Source organism: Microcebus murinus, chromosome 24, assembly GCF_040939455.1.
Source record: "Microcebus murinus isolate Inina chromosome 24, M.murinus_Inina_mat1.0, whole genome shotgun sequence".
Lineage (NCBI taxonomy): Eukaryota > Metazoa > Chordata > Mammalia > Primates > Cheirogaleidae > Microcebus > Microcebus murinus.
The window spans coordinates 20,210,091-20,238,023 of record NC_134127.1 but is presented as its reverse complement, the minus strand read 5'-3'; the positions used below and the strand labels follow the sequence as shown (position 1 = coordinate 20,238,023).

Sequence of the window (27,933 nt, the reverse complement as noted above, 5' to 3'; positions counted from 1 at the left end):
CAGCGTGCGCGCTCCGGGCTGAGACGCGACGCCGGCGGGGGCCGGGCGCGGATGCGGCTCCCGGAAAGGAGCGGAACCTCCAGGAAGCCGGGGGACCCCTCGCCGCCTCGCCGCCGTGGCCGGGATGCCGCCCGCTCGCGGCGCCCCGCTCCCGGGAGCCCCAGCCTGCCGAGCAGGTGAGGCCGCCTTCCGTCGCGGGCGAGGGGTGGCGGGCGGCCGGTGCCGGCGGGGACAGTTGAGGCGTGGGGGACCCGGGGGTAGCGAGCGGGCCGCAGACCGGCGCACCTGCCCGGGCTCCCGCAGACTCGCCCGGGGACCCTCCGCGCGACCCGGCCTCCGCCGCTGCCCGCTCGGCCTCGCGCGCGGACCGTTCCCAGCCGCCCGGGCCTTGCGGCGACATCCGGGAGCCCCGCGGTCGGCTCCTGTGACCCGGGGTGGCAGGTGCTCGCCTCTGTGACCCGGGGTGACAGGTGTTCGTTCCCGAGCCCCCGGCAGGAAAAACCTGGCGGTCCTGCTGTCTCGCCTCCTCCAGTGACCGCGCTAGATTTTCCCTGCAGCTCGCGGTGTGGGCGGAACCGGGCCGCGGAGAAGGGCTGCTACATCCAGGACCCCGCTGGGCCTGCTGCCGCTTTAAATTATGACACTGACACGTTCAGCATCATCTTTGCATCGCTCTGCTTCTCCCAAGTTTCATGGTAGATTTCCCCTTGAAAAAAATGGAGCTAGTTGGGCGATAAAGTGATGATCACAGACAGCCGTGTTTCTCAACTTGAGCAATGCACAGTCTCCTTCTAAAGGGACAATTCTCTTATTATTTAGAATATGCCCCAGAATGCGCAAGGGTCCCCAGACCCCATTTAGGTGAACACTGATGCAGAGCATTTTCAGAGAACATTTGTCATGAAGGAGGCAAAAGAGATGCTTTATAACTCACTTTCATGCCGGAGGGTAAACTAGAGGTTACTAAAGAATTCTAAATTAGAGACTCAAATCCCAGTTTAATTTCACACTGCAGTTTTTATTGTCTTCTGCTTTGTGTGTGATGAAAATACCTAACTGACCAGCGTTGGAGAGACCTAGAATTTAGAATCATATTCTTTGTGTTATCTTACATTTCATGTTATCTTGTCTTTGTTATTAATACTTCTGTGTGATGCTAGCAGAGTTGTAAAATGGAATACTCATTTGTACAAGTAGTTTAATTATTCCTCTATTTACCTTAACATTGATTTGCCACTTGTATTTGTTGCATGTTGAATCTGTGGTTTACATTTTTCTAGCCCTAATGGGAAATGTATGATCTCAGCCCTTGTGTGTATCATCTAAGAAGGAGAGACAAAAATGAAAGTTGATCTTACGATTTATATTCTCTGCATTATTTATTCAGCATGTTTATTTTAATATAGACTACCCATGAAAAAGAGAAGATTCAAACATTAGGGTGTATAACAGGTTAAACCTTGACAAAGAAAAATATTAACCAGTACCTTGAAAGAAGTGTGCTGTTGAGAGAAGGATGTCCTGGTAGGAGGAGGTGACATTAGTAAAGGCATGAGGACAGCTTGGGTGGGAGAGAGGAAGGAGACCCACGGCACTGGAGCGAAAAGATGTTATCTGGGACTGATGAGAGAACAGGCTGGTGAGATAAGGTGGCACCAGTTGGTGGATGTAAGGTTTCAGGTGCCACACAGGAAAGTTGGTTTTGATCCATAGGTGTCCAAAAGGCTCTTCAGCTGGTCGTATTTTGAAAGCCATGTTTTACAAAGAGGTGTTTGCAGTGATGTGCACAGAGAAGGCAGGAGGTGGGTGAGCCATCAGGAGATCTGTTTTGAGCTGGTAATGTCTGCTGTGGTCATCTTAGATGTGTGGGATATTTGGGGAAGCATTGACAGGACTTGATGAGTGAGAGAATATGTCAGCACAGGAGGAGGTAAAAAAAGCTGAGAACCAGGTAATCCTGGTGAACAGTGATTGGTGACACCCCTCTGAGACCTGAAGAATTTGGAAGGTGCTGTTCGTTTGCATCAAAAGATTGCAACCCCAGACTTGTACTCTTTGAGCTTGTGCTAACAGGGTTTCGATAAGCTCAGGATGTGGGACTGGACCTTGAGGAAAGTGAGAGTTGGAGATTTGGGAGACTGCATAGGTGATGCGAGAAAAATGACCAGGAAAAAAAACCATTTAAAATGGGGACCAGAATTTTGCAAAATGAATAGTGAGAGGTGGGAAAAAGATTGATACTGAAAAATAAAATTTAAAATTTTTAAATAAATATTTAAAAAATGTAGATCATAAATGCCACTACATGCATCCATCTTAAAACAAAGAAAGAATCAAGTTATTTTAATGTGTCTTGCCACAGCTGAATGAGTAATTGTGCCACGTAGCAGACTTCACCTCTCCCTTTCCCTCTCAGAAGAACAGTCATTTCTTATAAACCTCTACCAGCGTGGTTGAGGGCATCTCTAGTTTTTTCAGGTCCTCTTTGTAGTCCTTTGATATTCAAATCATTTTTTTCTGAAGTGCCCTTTAGATCATTTTACCTTTTCTTATTCAGAGTCCTCACTTGTCTATGATTTTTGTCTGCATGTGATTCTCCAGTTCACTAATGTCTGTTTGCTTGAATCCTGCTTTTTTCACCAGAGGAACCATTTCCCTTTGTGGTTGATTTGCATCGTTTTCACTGTTGTCCTTAGGACTGCGGTGAGAGACTGACAAAGACATTGACCCATGACCACATGGGCTTTTACTCCACTAAAGAATGTTCTGCCAAGGAGGGCCCTGCTAGCTGAAATCGTCAGAGTTAATGCATCTCTCTGGTGATAGATCTAATACAATTTAGGCCTTTTAAAAATGTGGCAGTTTTGTGTAGTACTGAATTTGCCTCCCAGAGCTCTGGTGCCAAGAGTCTTAGCCTCAAGGACAATTGGAGTTTACATTTTAAGATCAAATTACTGTGTCGTTGACTGCTGGGCAATAATTGGCCATACTTTCATCAGAAGTAAAAATAATTACAATGCTTCAGGAATTTACATGCTCTCCTGTTTTTCTCCTTGCCTTTAAACAAAAGTTTTGTCACTTATACTAATATTTATTATCCTTTTGGTCAAAATCCTCACAGATCTCAAAAATCCTGAAACAAACACCAGATGAAGTAAAGTTTACTAAGTGTGTTGTGATCTTTCTCACCTTCTTTCTCACCCTTGTCCTGAAGTCCACCTCCCCCTTCCAGGAATCTTTTCCTGTTAATGCCAGCCTTCACTGTACTCTTCTCTGAGCTCTTGCAGCATGAGTCCAGGTAATTTAACAGTGCCTTTAGTTATTCTCTTGACTGTTTCCTAGGTATTAGTATTAATATCTTCTCTCTAGCAATTGGCAAACTCCATGACATTTGGAGTTGGGCTTTTGTTATTCCTTCTGTCATCTTCATAGTACTGATCACTGAATCATTTTAAAAGCCTTTCTTCTCCAAGGACAAGTTTGCCTTTAACAGTGACTTTAAGCCATTTACTAAAACTTTCTTTTCTTTGGTGATAAGTTCAGCTATCACATAACTATCGTTGATTCTTTTAAGTGTTCGGATTGGAATTCCTGTGTCATGAGTTTTTAAATTAGGCTTTCTCAATATATCCAGAAGAGGATTTGATGCTGGAAATTGAAGATATCATCAGTCTAAGGTGGCTTGTTGGCCAGATGTGGTGGCTCACGCCTGTAATCCTAGCACTCTGGGAGGCCGAGGCAAGTGGACTGTTCGAGGTCAGGAGTTCGAGATCAGCCTGAGCAGGAGCGAGACTCCGTCTCTACCAAAAATAGTAAGATGTTAATTAGACAGCTAAAAATGAATAGAAAAAAATTAGCCGAGCATGGTGGCGCATTCCTTTGGTCCCAGAAACTTGAGAGGCTGAGGCAGAAAGATTGCTTGAGCCCAGGAGTTTGAGGTTGCTGTGAGCTAGGCTGACGCCATGGCACTCTAGCCAAGGCAACAAAGTGAGACTCTGTCTCAAAAAAAAAAAAAAACAAAAAACTACAAACGTAGCTTGTTAACAGTAGTTCTAATTATTTCTTCTGACAATAAAATTAATAACTGCCCTTTGAAAAATATAGGCATGTCTAGGCAAGAAAATAAAGATGGTCTATAACCTCATTACTCAGAAATAAAAAATCACTGTTAACATTTTGTTATAATATGGACACCATATTAAAACTTGAACTAATTAAAGTGATTTTCCCCCCTTTTCAGGTAGGCATTACTAATACTTTTTAATGTATAATTTCTTTGTGTGTGTGTTTTATTCCCTCTGCTGGATTATAAATTCTTTAAGGGCTGGTCCATATCTGGTTCATCTTCATATCCCCCATTTCTAGCCATCTGTGAAATAAACAGTGGTTGCTTATCACTTTTGTGGCAGGCACTGGTCGGTAGGGAGACAGAAGGATAAGAGGCTGTTCCTGCCCTGTGGGGCTGGCCATGTAAGGAAAAAGTGAATCACAGTATATACTGCAGCCCACTGCTGTGATAAGCAAATGATCTGGGGATATGAGCATTGGGGAAGCTTTCACTGAGGACTCATGCTTCATCTGTGTCACAAGGAATACTTGGGAATACAACCAGTGGACCCCTCGGAGGGAGGTTCATTCTGCAAATGCTGAGGAATGCAAGGCGTTTCAGCAGTCTGCATCTTGTGTTTAGTATGTCTGGAGCTCAGAGTATATATAGGGCTCTATCATGGGATGAGACTAGAAGAATAGGCACTAGATCAATGCTGTCCAGAGAACTTTCTGTGATGTTGTCAGTGTTAATGTCTGCACTGGTTAATGCAGAAGCTACATGTAGTAGTTGAACACTTGAAATGTGGCCAGTGCAACCAAGGAATTCAATGTTTAATTTTATTTATTTATTTATTTATTTTTTTGAGACAGGTTCTCTCTCTGTTGCCCAGGCTGGAGTGCAGTGATGTGATCACAGCTCACTATAGCCTCAAACTCCCGGGCTCAAGCGATCCTCCTGCCTCAGTCTTCCAAGTAGCTGGGACTATAGGTGCGCACCACCATACCTGGTTAATTTTTTATTTTTTATAGAGACAGGGTCTCACTATGTTGCCCAGGCTGGTCTCAAACTCCTGGCTGCAAGCACTCCTCCTGCCTTGGCCTCCCAAAGTGCTGGAATTATATGTGTGAGCCACTGTGCCCAGCCTAATTTTATTTAATTTTAACTACTTTAAATAGCCACATGTGGCAGATGGCTACCACACTGCACAGTTCAGGACTGGATTATGGGGGACCTCTTTTACATCCTGAGTAGTTAGAGCTTTTTCCTGAGTAAAAGAGGAAGATTGGGAGTGGGGAGTTGCCATGACTCCTGTTTGTTTTGGGCAGATCACTCTAAGATAGAGGTTCTTAACCTTTGGGGTCCCACCCAGAATTCTGAAACTTGACTTCTTGCCAGCCCCTTTCCTGGGTCTGCAATGCCAGTGAGCCTCTTGGAGCTCATGTCCTGGAGGAAGAGACACACTAGTGAAATACAAACACACCCAGTATGTTAGAAGGCAAGGATAAGAGCGTGGATTCTCATGTTTGAATCCCATCTTTACCCTTTATTAGCTGTGTGACCTTAGACAGGTTGCTTAACCTCTCTGCCTCATCTGTAAAGTGTTATGATAATAGTACCTACATAGTAGGTTGTTAGGAGAACTAATTATTTGTAAAGCATTTGGGGCCTGGCATATAATGAACACTCTATAAGTATTTAATTTAAAAAAGTAAATGCCAAGGAGAGAAAATAACTCAGGGAAGGGTGCTATAGAAAGGGGATCTTTGCAATTGATTGGGTGGCCAGACAAGGTGACACTTGAGTAAAGACCTAAGGGAATGAAAAAGGGAGCCATACAGATTACTTCCAGGGAGAGGGAGCAGCAAGCTCAGAGACCCTGAGACCAGAGAGTACCTGGCATGTTTGAGGACCACGAGGGATGTCAGTGTGGCTGGAGTGCCATGAAAGTGTAGAGTAGACAGTGAGGTTGGAAACTTAACAGGTGCCAAATCCTATAGGACTGCGTAGGTCAGAGTGGAGCCTTTGGAGGGTTTTGCTTGCAGGAGTAATGCAGTCAGGGTCCCGAGTGGGGAGGTGGTGGGTGGCAACTTCCCAGGAAGAGTCTGTGCCTGTGGGTGGTGGAGGGAGCATTGGGTTGAGACTATAGGAAGAAGACTGGTTAGGCTGCTGTTTTGATAAAGCAGGCAAGAAATAAGAACCTGACCTTAGACAAAGATGAGAAAGAAAGGGACAGCTTTTAGATAAGTAAGCCAAGGTTCAACAAATATAGAAGAAATCCTAAGAAATTGGCTATGGAAGATTACAGGAGGAGTCAGGCATGACTCTAGTTTCTGATTTGAGCTGCTTTGTGGAATCCAGATTGGGACTGCAGGGGAGCAGGCTGGGAGAAGAGCAGGTGAGGGTTGCAGCTTAGGAGTTCAGTTTTAGAAATGTTTCTCATGGTCCTACGTAACATCCAGATGGAGAATATCTCATAGGCGGTTGAAAATGCACATTGTAGCTCAGAAGCCTGGGGTGGGGAAAGAAGTTTTTGAGTTATCTGTTAATGGACACAGTAATGAGGCTGACCAGAAACAGTGACTGCACTTAGAGGGAATGAGCCTCGACAGAGAGAACATACGAGCAGTTGGGGTTGGCAGAGAGCAAGGAGTCTCAAAGGATTCTGAGAGGAGTAGTTCCTGAGCGAATAAGAAGACTAGAGGCGACAGCTGTCTTGAGAGGTAAAGCAGCTCCCGAGACCTGGGAAAGAGAGAGACCATTCATCCTTTGGCTCTGGCAGGTCAGAAGCAGTTCCTGGGCCGGACGCGGTGGCTCACACCTGTAATCCTAGCACTCTGGGAGGCCAAAGCAGGCGGATTGCTTGAGATCAGGAGTTCGAAACCAGCCTGAGCAAGAGTGAGCCCGTGTCTACTATAAATAGAAAGAAATTAATTGGCCAACTAACATATATAGAAAAAAATTAACCGGGCATGGTGGCGCGTGCCTGTAGTCCCAGGTACTCGGGAGGCTGAGGCAGCAGGATTGCTTGAGCTCAGGAGTTTGAGGTTGCTGTGAGCTAAGCTGATGCCACACGGCACTCAATCTAGCCTGGGCAACAAAGCGAGACTGTGTCTCAGAAAAAAAGAAAATGAAGCAGTTCCTGGTTGTAGGGCCTCTGTCTTCTCCAAGATTTGAGGTCTGGAGGCTGGAAGAGGAGCGATAATGGTGAAGGGGACAGAGAACTAACTAGAGACATAGGGCTTTGCATGATATTTTGAATATAAAAGAGAAGTCCAGTAGGTATTTGTCAAATGCATGGGTATTTAAAATTCCCATTCAGCTAATCATTCTGTCTGCCTCTGACCTCCACTCTAAATCTTCCCTGTACCATAATGCATCTAAGGCCTGTTTGACATCCTGATATTTTGGGATCACTGATATGCTTTTGGTTGGAGAGCACTAACTAGTGCCGGACTATTATCATCTCTTTTGATTTAGGTCTATATCTCTGACAGCATGAAGTTAACTTACAAGTGTGTTGCTCAAAATAAACTCTTCCAACAGTTTCAGCACAAGGATCATGTACCAGATTGTGTGGGTGGGTTTAAGCAAGCACACTTGATAACATTGGCCAGGCAGTGGCAGTGGCTCATGCCTATAATCCTAGCACTTTGGGAGGATTGCTTGAGGCCAGGAGTTTGAGACCAGCCTGGGAACATAGACCCCATCTCTACAAAAAAATAGAACAGTTGGCCAGGTGTGGTGGCTCACGCCTGTAATCCCAGCACTGTGGGAGGCCAAGGCAGGAGGATCACTTGAACTCAGGAGTTCGAGGCCAGGCTGAGCAAGAGTGAGACTCCATCTCAACTGAAAATAGATAACTTAGCCAGGCTTCATGGTGCACACCTGTAGTCCCAGCTACAGGTGGGACTCTGGGAGGCTGAGGCAGGAGGATTGCTTGAGTCCAGGAGTTGGAGGTTGCAGTGAGCTGTGATGATACTACTGCACTCTAGCCTGAGTAAAATGCTGTCTCAAATAAAAAAGAAGATAGACATTTTCTTTGTGCTGTCTTTGAGATTTTTCTCACTTTGTGATTTTTCTCACTGAAACAGGAGGACTCTAACTCCTTGAGGACCCCTGCATTGTTTCTGTAATTGTGTGTGAGAAGGACTGACTCCCAGGACATTGCTTGGTCCCTGACCTTTCAGTATGGGGAGGTGAGTGATGAGCCCAGTCACTGGCATGGTAAAACCTGAGATTTGGTGCTGCAAAAACAGATCTTGGGAGGAAAAAGAAATCTAACTCCCAAGGGAAAAGTGTTTGAAGTTGTACTACACTTCTGTTTAACACTTTTATTCTGCCAGGGCCCAGGGGTTTCTTCAGGGGTTAGTGTAGTTTATAGTGAAGGCATGCATGCTGGGTTCTGCAGGGCGGTTATATTAAGCACAGAATAATGGTAGTCTCTGAGGTGTGGGGAGGAGGAGCATAAATGCCTAAATGCCATGTGGAATGGTTTAAGAACCCCTATGGAGGCTAGAAACTACAAGTAGAATTTTCCATTGAGTTAGCAAGATACCTTCACCTTTGGTGAAGTATTTTAGTCTAGGAAGCACTCTAGAAGTTAACTATAAAACAATAAAATTCATCCCAAAGGCATTAAGGTTTTTTTTAAAAGCCTAATAATAGTTCTAGAATGAGCCTCCCATTCTTGACATAAACAAAAGAAAGATTTCTGTTATTTGTAAAAAATATTTCATAGGAATATTTCTAAAAAACACAACATACTAATACTAAATGCATTTATTGACTTTGTTATGGAGATGTTGTTAAAGATACTATTTTCTCCTGTTGTCTGGAAGAAATGTACCTTGGAATTCAGTGTTAGGAAGATTTACTCGTCCTGAGCTCTTCATAGGTTTCTAAAGTGATAGACAATGTTTTAGCCTCCATGGTGCTCAATGGTATTTGCAAGCCTACTTTTCAGCATGCATTTCCACATACCAAGTTTTCTTTTGGTTTCATCATTCTTAAACCTGATTTTATTATCAATTTATATATTTACCTTATTGAACTTATTCTCATAAGCTGTCTCTAATTCTATGCATTCTCCTTTGATTAATAAAAAATAAATAAATAAATAAAAAATAAAAAAATAAAAAATAAAAAAATAATTCTTTTTAGGACAAAGCAGGGTAAAATAAAAATCTACATAATGCTCTCAGGAAAACTAGAAAACACAGGAGTGCCCTAGCCATCAGGGCCTAATTCTCATTCATATAATTTTATAATAATGGATTCTGTAGCAAAATAAGTAGTGTAATATGAAAGATGCTGGTATACAAATACTTATAGGGAGGGAATAGGGGTAGCTCCAGCTGAATATCTTATTATAGGATCAGTTTAGGTGAGGGGAGGCCTCTTTGGAACAGATCGCTTTAAAAATCTGTTTTTTTGGAATTTCAGGATCGGCATCTCGTGTCTTTTTCCTGCTTCTTGGCATTTTAGCATCTCTCCAGTGGGGTGTCCTCGAATTCTGAATACCAATTTACGCCAAATTATTGTCATTAGTGTTCTGGCTGCTGCTGTTTCACTTTTATACTTTTCTGTTGTCATAATCCGAAATAAGTATGGGCGGCTATCCAGAGACAAGAAATTTCAAAGGTAAGAAATAAAAACATTTCTTTTCTAGATGAGATGCCATACCTTCTGATTTATCTGATTCAGGCTGCTATAACAGAATACCATAGACTGAGTGGCTTATAAACAATAGAAATTTATTTCTCACAGTTCTAGAGGTTGGGAAGTCAAGTGCTGGCAAGATTTTGTGTCTGGTGAGGGCCTGTTTCCTGTTTCATAGATGGCATCTTTTTCACTGTGTCCTCACTGGCTGGAAAGGTGCGAGGAAGCTCTCTGAAGTCTCTGTCCTCACAATCTAATCAACCCCAGAGGCCCTCACCTCCTAATAGCATCACATAGGTGATTACATCCTCAACAGTGATTTTTGGAGGGACACAAACTTTCAGACCAGAGTACTTTCCTTTGATGGCTTCAAGACATTTAGGGCCAAGTTGGAATTTAAGGAGCATGTGACTGTAGGAACTGGATTCTGTACTGTGTGCAACATGGCATGAAAAATTTAACTGTTTCAAACTAGTTAACTACTGACCACCAAATTCATATCATAAGAGGCTCTGGAATAATTATTTACACATAAGCTTCTCCCGTAATATGTTTTAAGCTGATTTTTAGTTAATATTGGTAGTTTGGAAATAGAGGTTTGCTTTTTGGAACTTGTCTGAACTTCTGTAAATGAATAACAAGTGTGTATGTATCTGAAGATGAACCTTATCACCATCATTTGTTTTGTGTTCTTTTGACTCTTTATTCATTTGGCAGTTATAAAAATGTTATAGGCCGGGCGCGGTGGCTCACGCCTGTAATCCTAGCTCTCTGGGAGGCCGAGGTGGGCGGATTGCTCGAGGTCAAGAGTTCGAAACCAGCCTGAGCAAGAGCGAGACCCCGTCTCTACTATAAATAGAAAGAAATTAATTGGCCAACTAATATATACAAAAAATTAGCTGGGCATGGTGGCGAATGCCTGTAGTCCCAGCTACTTGGGAGGCTGAGGCAGGAGGATTGCTTGAGCCAGGAGTTTGAGGTTGCTGTGAGCTAGGCTGACGCCACGGCACTCACTCTAGCCTGGGCAACAAAGCGAGACTCTGTCTCAAAAAAAAAAAAAAATGTTATAGTGTTGCTACCACACAGCTTAGAAATCACTGATTTGTTATTTGTTTATTGAATTATCTCTGTTAGATTTAGGATGATATTCTCTAAATAAAAACATATATGTTTTTCCACACAAGGTACCTGGCACGAGTTACTGACATTGAAGCTACAGACACCAATAACCCCAATGTAAACTACGGGATTGTGGTAGACTGTGGTAGCAGTGGGTCTCGAATATTTGTCTACTGCTGGCCCAGGCATAACGGCAATCCACATGATCTGCTGGATATCAGGCAAATGAGGGATAAAAACCGAAAGCCAGTGGTCATGAAAATAAAACCCGGTATGTAAATGAGAACATCTGCCTGTGACTAGGCTGTGTCCTGTCACTCTCTGTGGTGTCCTACACACCCTTCTCCTTCATCATTGTCATCACTCTCCTTCAAGCTCAGGCCATGACCTGTTGGATCTCCTTGTGTCACTTTCTTTTCCCTTTTCTGTCTGTTTGGCATAGGGTGACTAGCACCTTGATAAAACATCCAGAAACCTTATCTTTTTGTCTCTGATAGCATTTGTCATAGTGCCTTACTCAAGTGTTTGCTAGGTGACCTTCAGCAGGGAGAGATTTTCCTGTTTAGTAGCCACTGGTCTCTTTTTAATGCCGAGGTAATTTCAGATAACCCCTGAAAATCTGTACTTTGATATATTGGGAGTAATTTTTAAAAATTGCTGCCCAAATATATTTCTAATCATATAGATTATTTAATAAGGGTGATCCTAGAACCTACAGCTAAGATAATTATTCCAGTTTATAAAGCTGTTACAATTTCTAAGTCAGTGTGTGATGTATGAATTGAGATTTGGCTTCCCCAGTAGATAGCTTAAAGTAGTGGTTCTCAGCCTCTTTCTGTATCATCACAGGAGCATTGGGAACGGAAGATACCAGGAGCACCTTGACACAAGCTTCATATATCTTGATAGTTGGTAATCACTGATTTCAATCAGTGTACCATAGATCTTAATAGAGATACAGCAATTTAATTTCATTTTACTAATGTATTAAATAGTAAAATATTAAATCCAAATAATACAAGAAATTTATCTTTTAAAATATTAGATAATACTGATAAATAATAATTCTCATAGTTTATTATCCCCATTTCAGAAACACGAGTAAAAGGGATATTCAGTTTAACATGATCAAATAAATGTCTTCATAAAACGACATGAAATGTGGACTCCTTGAGCCTATCATTCTTCACTGAGTAGTTCAGACCCCACCTCCTTCTTTAGGCAACCCTCAACAAGCTGATTGATTGCTCTTTCATGTTTGCAGCTGACTACTACTAGCATATTACCCAAAAAATTCAAAATCTCTACCTTATTTTTCAGTTCAAAGAGAGAGAACCTAATCTGAGTCTATATATAAGCATTATTTTGTTGTTAGAGTACATTTCCATGAACAAAGGTTAATTTTTCTTTAAATCTTAGTGAATGCCTTTTAAATTTTAGTTTTCTATTTTCCTACTCATTAAATTTTTATGTGTCCCTAATTTTAGAAACATTTTCAGGGTTAAAGTAATATTGATCAAATAAAAAATTCACAAGAAGGCTACAAAATAAAAGAATAAAGCACTTCACATTTTGTCTGGCTTAACATACCAGGTTCTGTCAGTGATTAAGCTGGTTTTTTTGAATAATATGAAACTACCATGCCTTGGAGTTGTCCTTTGAGAATGAAGGGACAGCTACAACATTATCCCACAGTATATACCAGATAGTATATCTTACTAAAATCAGGTTTAACATGTTTCTCTCTCACTCCATACAAAGTGTTTGAAATGGAAATCAAAATACCTTTTTATAGCACTTCTCTTAAAGCATGGTCCCCCATGTGTAGCATACAGGAAGATTCTCGAAATTTCTTTAATAGATTCTGGCTAGTTTGGGCCTTGGTGGCCATTGAAATAGCATTTGGCTTCCCCAAATTGATTCCTTGATAGGAATCAAGGAAACGTGATCTTTGAAACCAGGGTGCACGAAACCAGCATGAGAGAGACGGATTTAATCCAGGATACTGGCTTGGGCCGCTGGCTGCCTAGTGCTGATGGTCACCAAGGGAGGTAACAGGCATTAGGGACAGGCTGGTAGTGACAGTGGAGTTCAGATCTGGACCTGCTGCATTTGGGGTGGCCAAAGACAAGGGCAATGTCCAGGGGACAGTCACCACACACTGACCTGGAGACCGTGACAAGCTGGGGTGGTTGCTGATATGATGTGGGCTCCGTGTTGATGGTGATGGCAGCTGTGGGAGTGTGTGAGCTGGCCCGAGGAAGGGGGACTGTGTTTCTCGAGGGCAGAAATGAGCCCTTGTGTGTGGCACTGGCACATAGCAGATGCTCCATCAGGTCTGTGTGCTTTGATGATGGAGAAGAGGGCACAGAACTGAATATTTAGTGCCACCAACATATAAGGTAGAGAGAGACAGAAGCAGTTACTAGAGGGATAGGGAAGACTAAAGAGTATAGTGCATAGCTTGGATTTCTCTAAAATTAGCTACATGGAGGAAACATGTTACCTAAAATATCCACTTGTTAACTGGAGTGTCCTATTTCTCTAGGCATTTCAGAATTTGCTACCTCTCCAGAGAAAGTCAGTGATTACATTTCTCCACTTTTGAACTTTGCTGCGGAGCATGTGCCACGGGCAAAACACAAAGAGACACCACTCTACATTCTCTGCACAGCCGGAATGAGAATCCTTCCGGAAAGGTGATCCTGCTCTGGGGGGGTGGAGGGCGCTTGTTGAGGGGGGTGGTTCTCTTTCCTCCCTGCTTCCTCCTTCCTCCTTCATCATCATCATCAAAAGGAAGACATTCAAAATTCTTCAAATCTTGAGTAGTATCTGAAGTATTCCCTTAGCCAGAACCCACCAAATATCTTTTAATTTACTTGCTTATGACTATAAATAGTTAACTCTAAAGCTGTCATTTTTAAAAAACTAATCTATTTAATTTACTTAAGGAATGTTCACAGTGGTAATTTTACATCTAGGAATCACATAATTCACATAACTTGTTCATTTTGAGAAAGCTTTCCTAAAATAAACAATGTTTTCAACAAATTGCTTTGGTTTTAAAATTAACTGTTTCATATAGGATATACCAGAGTCATGGAGTTTTTTCTTTTCAAAACGGAAAAATTCAGGCTGTAATATTTTGATAATGTAAATGTTTGGGTTGCCTTACAGCCAGCAGAAGGCCATTCTGGAAGATCTTCTGACCGATATCCCTGTGCACTTTGACTTCCTGTTTTCTGATTCTCATGCAGAAGTAATTTCAGGGAAACAAGAAGGTTAGTATATTGGTCTTCAACTTAAATCTTGAAGCTGTTCCTTTAAGTCCTCCCCATTTTTCCCCAGTGTACACTTTATTAAATTACTCCTAATATCTTCAAATTTTGGAAATCATAGCCTTGAAATATCATAATTTTTAAATGACTGAATATAAGTTTCTTACATGACTGGTCTCTATTACCCAAATGTTAAACCATTAAAAACTATCTCAGTTTGTCTTCACCACATTTAGGAAACATATTTGGAACTCATTTTGATAGAAAAGATTTGTGTTCCTTGCCTAGCATTATGAGAATTATTGAGCTGTTGGAACCTCCTGATTTACTTGCTAGGAAGGGGAAATTCTTCTTGACTTTGATGCACTTAAAGTATTTGTTCTATTTTCAAATAAATTATTCTAGTTAAGAATGAAATGACAAGTCAGTGAAACAATTTGGGCTTAGAAACGGAGACCAAAAAAAAGTATTTATTTCAAAGTCACCTATCATTTCAGCTTATACTTCTTAGGTGAAAGGTGCTGTAGAGTACAAAACTGGGTGAAACTCACATGTTGCCATAGAGCTGCTTACAGATAAGTGAGATACACAATTTGCTGCTGTACGAGGTAGCTTTGGATGCTAGAGAAAGATAAAGAAAAAATATCACAGGAGTTCAAAAGAGGCATTTTTTTTTTTCCAGCTAGGGTTCTCATGGGGAAAGTAACATTTGAACCATGCCTCAAAGGATAGTTCTAAATAGAACAGGCTTTAGCACGCTAAGGGGAGTGCTCTGGGGGAGGGATACGAAACACATTCCAACCACAAGAAAGGATTTGAGTCAAGACAGGTTGGAAAGGACGCACTGTGGACAGAGGAACAAAAAATGTTTTAGTTTGATTGGATGATGGCTCTTTTGAAAGGCGGTAGTAATGTTAAAAGTTGAATGGGTCTTGAATTGTCAGTCCAGGGGTGTGGACTGACAACTACACAACACTGTAGTTGAGAGCAGTAGCAGGAGACAGAGCAGGCTGCAGGGGAGGAACAGGCAGGAAGATGAAGTGGATGGGCCGTCACCACTTCCCTCTGTAATGGCTTTAATTTAAGTGGTGATGAAACTGGGTAAAGATAGGAGGTAGGAAATGATTAGAAAATAGAATCAGTTTTGGCAACTGAATGAATGAGAAGAATAAATGAAATGAATACCTTGAATGAATGAATACCTTAAATGAATACCTTGAATTTTAAAAAACCTTGTGGTCAATGGGTTTAACTTTATAAAAAGTTAATTCTGGTATTTTGAAATAACCCATAAATTTCAAAGGAAAACTAGCACCTGGGGAATTATATTTCAACCTATGTAAATGATATAAAACTATGTCAAAAGTTGAGAGTTCTTGGTAAAGCATTAAGAAAAGATAAAAAACATCAGTAGATATATGTTAAGATGATTTCATAGAGGAGTAAAATAAATGAGATGTTTGCACAGAGTGCATTAATAAGAGTTACATAAAATATCTTAAAACTTTATTCTTCTCTTCACCCTGTGAAATGCCTATAGGTGTCTATGCTTGGATTGGCATTAATTTTGTACTTGGACGATTTGAACATATTGAAGATGGTAAGTGTCATGTTTCCAACTAATGTGTCTAACTGGAAATTAGGACTTTTCTGTTTAATCCCAAGGCTGAAAAAGGAACTAAGTTTTGTGACACTGCTGAGCGTGTGGGAGTAGAATGAGAGATGCTGCAGTTTAACACAGTTAAACTTGGTTTCAGTTGGGAGGAATAGGCTGGGTTTGCCTAAAAATGCCTGAAATGTATAATACCATGAAAACAAGGTGACTCTTGAGAAGATCCCAGTTCTCTGGCTTTGTTCTATTCCAGTAAACATTTTCTGTTGTTTCCAGACGATGAGGCAGTTGTGGAAGTTAACATTCCTGGTAGTGAAAGCAGCGAAGCCATTGTCCGTAAAAGAACAGCGGGCATTCTTGACATGGGAGGCGTGTCAACTCAGATAGCGTACGAAGTCCCCAAAACTGTAAGCTTTGCCTCCTCACAGCAGGTCATTATCTGTACAAATTTCCTTCTGTTTGGTTTGGTTTTCATTTAACATGTCTCCATCCGTTTTTGTTTTGTTTTCTGAGTCTGAACACACCTTTCCTGTGCTTGCTGAGGCTCCACCTTCTCAGCTCAGGAGAAAGACAGGAGGAACAAGGCAGACCTCAGCTGAGCTGTTGTGTTTGTTCATTGAGATCAGCTGGTTTGTTTGCTGTACTTAAGAGGTTTCCTTTGGTATATATGTAGTCACATGCTCGCGTTTTTGTTTATATTTTCCCTTGAATCACTTCTTTTCTCAACAGGTTTTATAAATCGTAATATAATAGCATCAGATTTTTGAAGTTATAATTGGGGACAGTCCTTTGTTTAATGGCTCAGACAGCTTTTGAACTTTCCTGGGGAGGATTAAGGTTCTGTGTCCACTCCCTCCATGTTTCTGAACTTGTGGTTCTCTCGATATTTTCTCCACTCCTTCACTGCTCTCTCAGTCGCTGCCTGGAAGTTTCTCAGTAGGCTGGGTGGCCCTATCCAGAGAACCACAGCACAGCTTCCAGTTGGGTTCCTGCACTGCTACATGTCTGTATTACTCTGTTTCTGTTCAGCCATAAATTAACACCAATGCCCTGCCCCCTGCATTTTCCCCAGAAGTTGGGGAGGCAGTGTCATGTGATGGTTACAAGTGAGGCCCTGGACCTGAACAACCCTAGGTTGCATCATTTTCCTGTCCTTACTAGTTGTGGGACCTTATGCAAATCACGGAACTTCTGTGAGCCAGTTGCTTCATCTGTGAATCTGAATGAATATACCTACAACATGGGTTATTATAAGGTTTAAGTGAGGCAATGCATATACTATATCTAATGTCCTGGTAGTAAGTATTATTGAGGCCTTAATTAAGCTTCTTGGAAAAATGCATTGTAAATTCAAGTATTACAATTTTTGTTTCCTACTTCCCATTCCAGACATGCCTCTAGAAACTATTATACTCTTTGTAAAACATTATGTTTTCCCCCTTCAACATAAAATAAAAATAAATACATGAAAGATGTTTGGGAAAGACCAATATAGCCAAATTAAAAATCTCCATGGACTCATCCATAAAAACCATTGTTAGTGTTTTGGTGAATTTCTTTTCGTTCTTTTTTAATTATAGTTTTTAAAAATATAGTTGTTATAATTTTACTTTTATATGATTTTATGTCCTTTAATAGTACGTGAGCATGTTCCTTATTGATTACCATAATTAACTTAAACTTTGGTATTTACATGACATCCAGGTTTTTATGTCATAGAATTACAAAGGACATCTTTGTATATAGATACTTTTCTGTGTTTAGGTTTATGTCCATAGCATAAGAGCCCATAAATAGATTTACTAGGTCAAATGTTATGAACTATATTGCTGAATTCCTTTTCTGAAAATCATAACGGTTTTACAAATGTGCAGGACATCCGAAATTTCCTAAGTCAGAATTGTCATATTGTTATGAAAGATGTTTAGAATGATCCTTGAGGAAATGAAAAACAGAAATTTTTGCCCCTCTTAGATGAGACTTTTTTTAGACCCTTCTTTTTAACAGGAGGTTTAAAGTTGCTTAAAATATTAAAGTTTGTTATCCATATGTCTGCAGGAGGAAGTAGCTAAGAACTTGCTAGCCGAATTTAACTTGGGATGTGATGTTCACCAAACTGAGCATGTGTACCGAGTCTATGTGGCCACATTCCTTGGGTTTGGTGGCAACGCTGCTCGGCAGAGGTACGAAGACAGAATATTTGCCAACACAATTCAAAAGAACAGGTAAAGCGCCTTCCACTGCTCAACAGTCACTTGCAAACCTAGATCTCTCCTTGTAAAAACAAATCCGGGCACAGCAGGGAGAACTCAGTCAGCAAACACGTGTTGGCACTGTGAGCTTTTTATTCCCCACTGGCTGAGCAGGGAGAAGGAATGAGAGCACACCGGGTCCTGCTTCCTGTGCTCCGTCCTGCCATGCTCTAAAGGAGTCTTGCTCTCTCTATTTCTCTCAGACGTGCATCTTACCTGATGAATTAGGAATCTCACCATCAGACTGTAGAATAGTTTTGAGCCCTGGATAATGCTGTTCATGATTGCAGAGTCCTTGGGAAACTCAGTATGTGGGGCACTACTGGTGTCCTGCAGCTAGCCTGTGCAGTTGTCATTGCTGAGAAGACTGAAATATGTCATGTTCTGGAGACTCTGCAGATAACCAGCCCGTGCCGCTATACAGTAGATAGGAACCTTGGTGAAGGGAGTTACAAGAGCAAGAAGTCAGAGTTAGTGGTTTTTAAATATTTTTAGAAGTGAAACTTTAAGAAACAAGCATATACAGAATTCTGGGATAGAAAATATGTAAAACAAAAGCAGTTTAAATTTATAAGTTTAAGTATATAGCAATTATTTATTTGCGATTAGTCCATAAGAACAGAAGAGCTATTTGGATGAATAAAAGAATCTGAATCTAGGGTTGTGAAAGATAATCCTATTCGTGACTGTTTTATGTGTTTTGATGAAACAGTTCTGAGGAGAAAAATACTAATTCATAGAGTGAAATGATGGTATATTTCCTTGATCAATATAATCTTAATAATACCTTTTATAATAGTTTTATAATAGTTATAAAATAGAGATATTTTATAAATGACATTTTAATCATTTTTTCAGAAGGTGGAAGAAGGTATTCATGGAACACCTTCTTTTGAAACCCTGATTTTTACTAATTGGTTTTAATGTCAAAAAGCTTTGTATACTGAACAGTTCAGTGGTACTTCTTAATTTAGATGTAAGATAAGTAAAAATAGTTGCATGAAGTATATCTTTGACTACTCTTGGACTTTTATAATAATTATAAATGTTTCATACATCATGAATCGACCCTTGAAATGCAATTTATTTCCTTGCCATTCATGGTGGTGATTGATTTTTTTAAGTTAAACAAACATTTTATGGTAAAGACCTTAATTTATTACATCTAAGTGCATTATGAGTAACCCTGAGGAATATACGAGTTGTCAGTTGAGTGGAAAGTAAAAACCTGACTTACTGTCAGTGATGCATCTAGAATTCTGGCGATATAACTCTAGCAGTTAAACACCTCTTAGGCCCATGTGACTTTATGGTATCCAACACCAACATCATTTCAGTTTTTGTAAGCTCTTTTATGTTTCTCAGTTGCTTGAAAGTATGTACACACAGTGAGATGACAGATATTAATTCCCAGAAATTTCACTGGAAGTAATAAGCCTGGTGAATTTCAGTGAGCAAAGTTAATGTTTCTTCTCTACAGTACTTCTCAGAGCCTCTAGTACATGCAATAGTGTATTTTCCTAACTTAATTATCCTGGAATGCTTGTGTGTTCCCTGCAGGACTTGTGATCCACAGAACAGACTTAAACACTGGCTTGCAGCCACTTCTTTGGAACAGTTTCCTGTAGGATTCATGATAAAGTCTCTCTTTGTGCCATAGGCTCCTGGGTAAACAGACTGGTCTGACGCCTGATGCTCCATACCTGGACCCCTGCCTACCCCTAGACATTAAAGATGAAATCCAGCAAAATGGACAGACCATATACCTACGAGGGACTGGAGACTTTGACCTTTGTCGAGAAACTATCCAGCCATTCATGAATAAAACAAATGAGACACAGACTTCCCTCAATGGGGTCTACCAGCCCCCAATTCACTTCCAGAACAGTGAATTCTATGGCTTTTCTGAATTCTACTACTGCACCGAGGATGTGCTACGCATGGGCGGAGACTACAATGCTGCTAAATTTACTAAAGCTGCAAAGGTAACCTTCAAAGAAACCATCTGCTACTGCATGCTTTTGAGGGACCAGTGTGGATGGTGACAGCTATGTCCTCCACATTCAGAGCATGTTCCCTTTGGTTGAGAGGAAGTTAAATGGTCTTAGCAGAAGTGAAAAATGTACTGTCAGCTCACTTGTGCCCACCACTGCCTTAGCTACTGTGGTTACCTGTGACCTCCAGATTATAGTCTTTCCTGTTGTCGTTCTGCTTCATTGCATCTGACAGCTCCTGCTGCATTTCCACATCCCGAGCTGCCAGGACACTCCTGTTCTCTTATTCTGTCTGCCTTCCTGATAACCCTTAAGCCTTGCGGATGTCAGACTCGCACCCTTGGCCCCTGATCTTCAGTTCTTGGGTGATGTCACCCATGTTCGTGCTTTGCCACTGCCTCTCAAGAAGCAGCTCCAGGCCTCACCCTGCCCAGTTGCCTGCTGGATTTCACACTCCAAGCAAACTCCCCATTTCTCCCCATTCTGTTCCCATTGTGCTGTCTTGGTTAATGGCATTATCAACCATCCAGTCCCTCTGCCTGGAACCTAGGATTTATGCACTTCTCCCTGTCTCTCATTCTTCCCTCCCTATATACCCCCTTATAATCCATCCTCAAGCGTGATAGTTTATCTCACAAATATGTTTCAAACCCACCTCAGAGTCTAGAGCGCTTTATACTCCAATCATATCAAGCAGCTGTTAGTTTCCCTCACATTCTTTGCTACTTCTTGTCTGTATCTTGGTTCATGGTGTGTCCTCTGCCTGAAATGCCTGTGCTGACCCCTCACCACAGCTGCACCATGTTCCCTTGTATCCCTGTCGCACACCCGGGCAAGTTTCACTGCTCTTTTAGCCTCAGTTTCTTCATCCTTTAAATAGAGGTCAGGACAGTAGCCATGCCGAGGAGTTTGGTATTACATTCAGAAGCACTTACACAATGCTCAGTAAATACTAGCTATTAATATTATTACACACATCTTCAGGAAAAGGTGGCACATCTTCCCCTTCTCTTAAAGACAAAGCCTTTCGTAATCATCACTGTCTTCCCAGTACTTTGCACAGCGTCCTCCACAGACATAGGTACTTAGGTTCAACTAGCTAAAATACTGCTTCACTTTTCCAAAACTTCATGCCTGTACCAGGCAATCACGGAGGGAGAACCTAAACAGTTTTGGAGAGGTTGGTTGTGGGCAGTGAAGTGCTCTTTAACAATACCCTCGGCGTAATTTTAAGGTAAAGAACAGCATTGTATTTGCTAATCAGTAAGTATTCACTGAGCATATCTCTTTGTCTTGCATTCATTATATAAGTTAAGCCTATGTGTTTCTGAATTGGAAGGATGTACTTGTTATGAATATGAGTTTGGTAAACGATTTATAAGTTGAAAAGTTTTTATTAATCTTTTACTAATGATGTATTTTGGTATTGGAAATTCTTTCAGGATTATTGTGCAACAAAGTGGTCAATCTTGCGGGAACGCTTTGACCGAGGACTGTATGCCTCTCACGCTGACCTCCATAGGCTTAAGTAAGTACTACAAGGCCAAGGCCTGGGTGTTCCTAAGAAAACATTAATTCACTATTAGCTTGCCACGCCCTGGCCTCAGTCTACCTCCTTATCCTCCCTTGTCACTGTTCCATCTCATGTACCTTTGCTCCTTTCCAATGGGACAAATACTTGTGCCCAGACATAACCTTCTTTTCCCCCCTCCTCACTTTTGCTGTCCCTTACCCCTGAAATTCATGAGTTGATACCTTTGCTTGTTCAAGTCCTGTCCAGACATCCCGACATCAGGCAGGTCAAGCTGCCCTTTTCCAGTCTTCCTCTGCCCAGACTCCACCCCTCTTTCTTTGAGTCTCTAGAGCACTCATACCCCTCTCTCCTGCATTTATCATGTTCTGCTTTGTTTTATAGTTATTTGCTGCTTTTTAAAAATCCCTGATATTATAAGTCACTTAAGTGTAGAGACTGTATCTTGTAAATTATTGTACTTATTATTTGCTTAACACAATGCTTTGTAAAAAAATAAGCCCCTAATAAATATTTAGAATCGTATAATATCAGAGCTGAAAAGGACCTTCATACCTTCTCATTTTATATAACAAAGAAACTGCAGTACAAAGAGGTTGGGACTTGCTTAGTATTTATTCAGTGAAGAAATGACAGAATGCCTGAGGGGGAAAATCTGTCATGGTAACATACTAAATTATACCAAGACCAAATTTCGTGAGCTCATTGATTTAGGCAGGTGAACTGCTTGGTGTGGTGGGACGGGGGACACGCACCGAGTACATCAGTGTGAAGCACACACAGTTGGTGTGGCTGCCTGCAGAGCTGGCCTAAGGAAGCCTGTGCACCAGCGCTGGTCACAGAGGGAAAGACCATCTCCATGGTGCCTTTTGGACAAGTGACTCAGCCTGACGTGTGTTTGTGCTTGCTGTTCGTAGGTATCAGTGCTTCAAATCCGCCTGGATGTTTGAGGTGTTCCATAGGGGTTTTTCGTTTCCTGTCAACTATAAAAACTTAAAGACCGCCTTGCAAGTTTACGACAAGGAGGTTCAGTGGACCCTGGGAGCCATCCTTTACAGGACCCGCTTTTTACCCTTAAGGTAGGGCTATGAGTTTGGTAATGAGAATCAAAAAGCTTCTTTTAAAAATATACAGAAAAAATTAGCCAGGCATGGTGGTTCATGCCTGTAGTCCCAGCTACTCGGGAGGCTGAGGCAGAAGGATTGCTTAAGCCCAGGAGTTTGAGGTTGCTATGAGCTAGGCTGATGCCACGGCACTCTAGCCTGGGCAACAAAGTGAGACTCTGTCTCAAAAAAAAAAAGCTGCTTTTCTGCAGTGACAGTGCCTCACGGCGACTAGGGCTTGTGGGTATTTGGGTTCTTGGTGTGAGACCTGCCTTGGTGGCAGAATGGAGAAGTCAGCTGCGCTTGCCTCCGGTCTCCACATTTTCCCACAAGCACTTCCTACCCACCCTGCCCATCCCATACTACAGTAGCACCTTTGTGCTGCTGTCCTATGTTTGATTATTTTCAACTGTCTGCTTCCCAACCCTGCATGAGGGTTAATTCAGGGGTCTTTAACCTTTGCGGCTTTGAACCCCTTCTCATAATACTGTTTTTAAATGTATGAGTACGTAGGATTACAGAGGAAACATTGTGTTGCGATGCATTTATCAAAGTACTACAGAAAACTAATGTGTGGTACACAGTCTTTTATGTTCTTTATTAACACATTAAGTAGCAAGATCTGACAGCAGAACTAGCACTCTTTGTGAGTGCAGTGTAGTAATGAATGACACGTGGAGGTTTCGATGACACCATGTGTGATGTGAACAATCCGTGGTTTTAGTTAGGAACTGAGTCACATGTCCTGTCAGTACTGCAGTGCCTATGTTTACAATCAAACAAAATGCTAAATTTCAGTGAGAGACTGGTTAAATAAAGACCTTTCAAGTTCACCATTCGAGTCTGCAGACCTGGCTGCCAATTGACCCTGTGCCAAGGACCCTGGTTAACTGATAAATGCCATAATTAGCTCTTCTCCAGCCAGGCTAACTATAAAAATTGTGAGAGTGGGTACTACAGGTCACAGATTTGTGGTTTGATTCTACACTGACTCCTGTGTATTAGAAACCCTCACAGTGCTTCTAGATTTCTCTGGTTTTTGCTAACCAGGTTATAGTGATGGTACCTGCTGTGGACTTCTGAGTACAGTTTCACGTGTGACTGCCTTAATACTTACAGGTACCCCACATGGGGCTATACTGTCCTCCACAAGTAAGGAAAATGAGTCTCAGCCACCAGGGTCAGGTTTCAGTCCGCAGAGGGGGGACCCACACACCAGGCCCTCTCACCCCATCCTCTATACACTGTTTCCGCCATTCCCTCACTCACCTGTGCCGTTTGTTTCTGTTGTTTGGTCTCCACATGGGCAGAGACATCCAGCAGGAGGCTTTCCGGGCCAGTCACGCTCACTGGCGGGGCGTCTCCTTTGTGTACAATCACTACCTGTTCTCTGGCTGCTTCCTGGTGGTCCTGCTGGCCATCCTGCTCTACCTGCTGCGGCTCCGGCGCATCCACAGGCGCACTCTGCGCCCCAGCTCCGCTGCGGCACTCTGGATGGAGGAAGGCCTCCCCTCCCAGAAGGCTGCGGGCACCTTATGAACCACTGTTAGATGCTCCAGGAAGACTCTCAAGGAAAAGCCATTTTTGCCTCAGGGTTTCTCCTCTTTATTTTCCTACGGTTCTGTTTTTCCTTTCCCTTTTTGTTCCTTAAAACAAAAGCAAAATCCAGTGTTTGTAAGCCTTGCTGTCCATTACAGCTTTAAATTGAGGAACAGGGAAAAGGGAAATTCACTTGATTTTTGCTGCGTGGGACATCTGCCAAAAACTAACATGATTTGGGGGTTTTCTTTAAGGTATGTTACATTTTAAATAATGCACTTTGATATTGGAGGGACATGGAAATGGTGCGATCTGTCTGTGGCGACAGAACAGAAGAGTGATACTTTTAAGAGAACCAAAAAACATATTGACTGAAATTATAATTTTTTCCTCTATCTTGAAAACTCTAAAGAGGTTGATGTTTAATTTTTATTTATTGTTCATGTTTATCACTGTATATGTTTTCTTTGCAGTTTTAAAAATTTAAAACCATTTATTTCCAAAATAAAGAAATACAGGCACCCAGAGGTAACCATTTTAAAAATTTATAGTGAAGAGATGTGAAAAATGTGAACTATTGACTAGAGCTTTGTGTGTTGATGTGGGGGCGGAATGCTAATGAACCTGAATGAGGGAATACAGTGCTGGTTCCTTTAAAAACACACTTCAGAATTTACTATTTCATTGTATTTAGAAAAATCCTTGTTACTGTCTTGTCATCTTTTCCTGACCACAGGTAATTACTTATGTTATCCCATATTTCAGTGGCCTTAGACTACTTTGTTTTTGAAAGAATTGGAAAATGCATCAAGTCTCACTGATTTTATTAGAACTAGAGCTGGTTGGTACTCCCAGTCACTTCACAGTTTCTTAGCAGTACATTTTTGCTTGTTTAACTGTGCGCCAATCTCTCCCAACTTCCAAGTGGTATTCCATCTCCCCCGGCCTCTTGATTAAATGTTGTCTCAGCAGTTTCATTTGGGAGACCCCATGCGTAGCTTAGCAAGTTCTCTTTATTACTACTATAGCCGAGGCTGTGGCTGGCAGTGCCTCTCTTAATCCAGACTAAGGGAAGAGTCTGAATCTAATATAAGAAATAAACTCACATTTTGAAGAAAACAAATCTGACATTTTCAGCAAAAAACTGAAAAGAACTACTGAATTGGCATATGTGAGATTGGTTGTTTTTCACCTATTCATTTAGTTTAGAAGTTTTGGTGATTCTCATACATAGTTTTTTTTAGATGAAGTTCTTTGCATGTGTCTGCGTGTGTGCACATGTATGTATACATGTGCTATTTCCTAACTCCAAAGCAATTAAATTCACATACTTGGTACCAAATTAGTACCCAGAAGTGGGGTCACTGCTATAACAGATACCTAGAAACTGTGGAAGCAGCTTTGGAACCAGGCAATGGGCAGAGACAAGAAGAGTGTGAATGCACAGGCTGGAAAAAGCCTGTTTTGCTGTGAACTGATTGTTAAGAGTGATTCTGGTGAGGGCTCAGAAGAAAAGACTAGGGGACGTCTGCCCCAGGTGCAGCTTGACCTGCCACTTCAGAAGGTACAAGTCATAAAGCTTGGTGGTGTCTAAGGCTCCTGCTTCTGCAGACAAGAGCTGTGGGGGCATGACTCCCTCCACCTAGATTTCAGCAGACATTGTGAACAGCCAAGGGTCCCAGGCAGAGACTTGTCACAGGCAAAGTAGTCCAGCCAGAGCCAGTTCTTCTCAAGTAATGCCTTGGAGAGCTGCAGGACCTTGTGATCGTACAGGTTATCAGTCTCCTTGAAGGGTGGGTTCTGCCTGTTTGATCTCATTTGCATCATATTTGCACCTCACGGTCCAAGTCGTAAGAAAGGGGGTGAGCTTCTGGCTCCATAACAAGTTGATCTTGGCCACCCAACTCCCCCCATTCCCAGCTGGAGCCATGGCTCTTTGGCAGATACTGCAGGGAGCTGGGGACCAAACCACAAGAGGCCAGCAGCAGGATAGAAGGAAGGAAAGAAAGGGGCTGCAAAGGGGCAGAGAGGGCAGATGGGGACCCAAAGGAGTTGGGAGGGAACACCTCTTCTGGGTCTGGGCATAAAGAAGTCTCAAAGCACACACATCAAGGTCCTGAAATGGGCTGAGAAAAACCTCACTGCTTCAGCTGAGAGGGAGTGGTAGATTTTCCAGTTTTAAAGAAAAGTTGAAGAATTTGCAAGAAACACCGTATGTGGCCTATAAAGCTTAAAATATTACAGAAAAAGTTCACTGGCCCTGCAAGAGCAATCCAGTTCAAGAAAGAATATAGACAATAACATCCTCTTAATTCAAGAACGCAATTACCATTTGTGGACACAAAAAGATGGGCAAGAGAAGTAACCAAACTTCAACCTTAAAATATTTGTTTATGCAGCAGAATTTCACCTCTTATTTTTGATTCTAGATGATTTTCAAGATGAGTTTTCTAACCAGGAGACCTGGCCTCCTCAAAGTAAAATTTTAAAAGTGCTATTATTTAAGGGAGCTCATTATGTTGTATTGAGATGTCTGCAGTCACAGCATATCACGTTCCAAAGAAGGTCTGTGTAATTTCTCAGAGCTCTGTACATGCCACACAGGGGAAGGTGGCCAGGTGCTGTCTCCGAGTGATGCAGAGGTGGGCGAGAGACAGGCAGGGAGGAGCTTAATTCGAGAGGAAAAGGATTCATCTCTAGCGCTGACCACAGAGGCGGTAAACTCTGTGTACTTATAATAAAAAGCAAGAGAAATAGGACTGGGAACTTGCTGAAAGCATTGTCAAAGCAAAACATTCTGTGTTAAATCTCAGTAGAAATAATCCAACAGTAAATTCTTATGTTCTTTAGGCATATCATGTACTTCTCCTTTTTAAACCTCCAGGGAATATTCTCAAAGATGTCACAGTTCCTTTAGGGACATTACAGGGAAAGACAGACACCTGGATTTGTACCAGTAGTTTTTGCCTGCTTTCACCCCTGTACTGCTAGTGTTAGGCAGTGCTTCCCGGCCTGGAGGTAGAGTGAGGATGCTGCTGGTGGCCAAGACCAGTGACCTGGGGACTCTGCCTGGCCAACCTGAAAGCCGAGCACTCTTTCACCACCTTTTTCCACACCTGTGCACTCTAGAGTGACCAAGTCTCAGTGCACAGATATTTACATCTTAAACTCAGGCCAACATGGAACAGTCTTCCTTATAACGAGCATGTGTCACTTAGCAAGAAACTAAAAGAGGCCGATGAGTTTTCCAAGCTTTAAAAAAACATCAGCTTTAGAATTCTGTGCAGTAATGTGCAATGCAGCAGAATTACCTTAAAGTAAATTATTTATTTCAGTATTTTGTTTCTTATGACATTAAGTTTCCCTTTGAATAATGAATGATGTGATCATTCAAGGAGAATTCTTCGTTCTGTTGCTAAAATTGTATTTTACAGTTAGGAATGACAAGAACTAAGGGAGCATTGAAAATTTTTTTGTTTAAGTGATGTTTCCAACTGGAAATAAGAATGATTCTCTTGAAAGGTCATTGTGGTGCCTGTCACTTTCTGTATGTGGCAGCCTCACATTGCTACATTTGCACACGGGTGGTTGTTGAAAATCAATAAAATGAAAGTTCATCTGATGGCCTGGGGATGTGTGAGCTTGCTTGCTTGTGATTTAGATAGATTTCTCTCTGGTGTTTGGATCTTCTTACTCATTAGATTGATTAGTTGAACTTGAGTCTAAATTCAGTAAAATAAATTGAGTCTGACTGCCCACTCTGTTTGCATTTGTTGCATTGGATGTATATGCTCTG

At 41.7% G+C, this 27,933-nt stretch overlaps 1 protein-coding gene across 5 annotated transcripts; it reads left to right on the top strand.

Moving 5' to 3' along the window:
* On the top strand, positions 1 to 27,895 carry ENTPD4 (ectonucleoside triphosphate diphosphohydrolase 4). 5 transcript variants are annotated; one of them, XM_012739351.2, is made up of 13 exons: positions 1 to 176; positions 8,143 to 8,247; positions 9,494 to 9,691; positions 10,894 to 11,099; positions 13,377 to 13,527; positions 14,006 to 14,109; positions 15,647 to 15,706; positions 15,995 to 16,125; positions 17,777 to 17,943; positions 19,631 to 19,955; positions 21,407 to 21,492; positions 22,413 to 22,574; positions 23,909 to 27,895. In XM_012739351.2, the coding sequence occupies exons 2-13, from the start codon at positions 8,240 to 8,242 to the stop codon at positions 24,135 to 24,137; spliced, it is 1,827 nt and encodes a 608-aa protein (XP_012594805.1). In that variant the 5' UTR covers positions 1 to 176; positions 8,143 to 8,239; the 3' UTR covers positions 24,138 to 27,895. The 5 variants fall into 5 exon arrangements, with proteins under 5 accessions (XP_012594805.1, XP_012594802.1, XP_012594803.1 ...); XM_012739348.2 differs by having other exon boundaries at positions 15,995 to 16,149; XM_012739349.2 differs by lacking the exon at positions 1 to 176 and adding an exon at positions 353 to 695 and having other exon boundaries at positions 15,995 to 16,149.
* Positions 27,896 to 27,933: the final 38 nt, after the last annotated feature.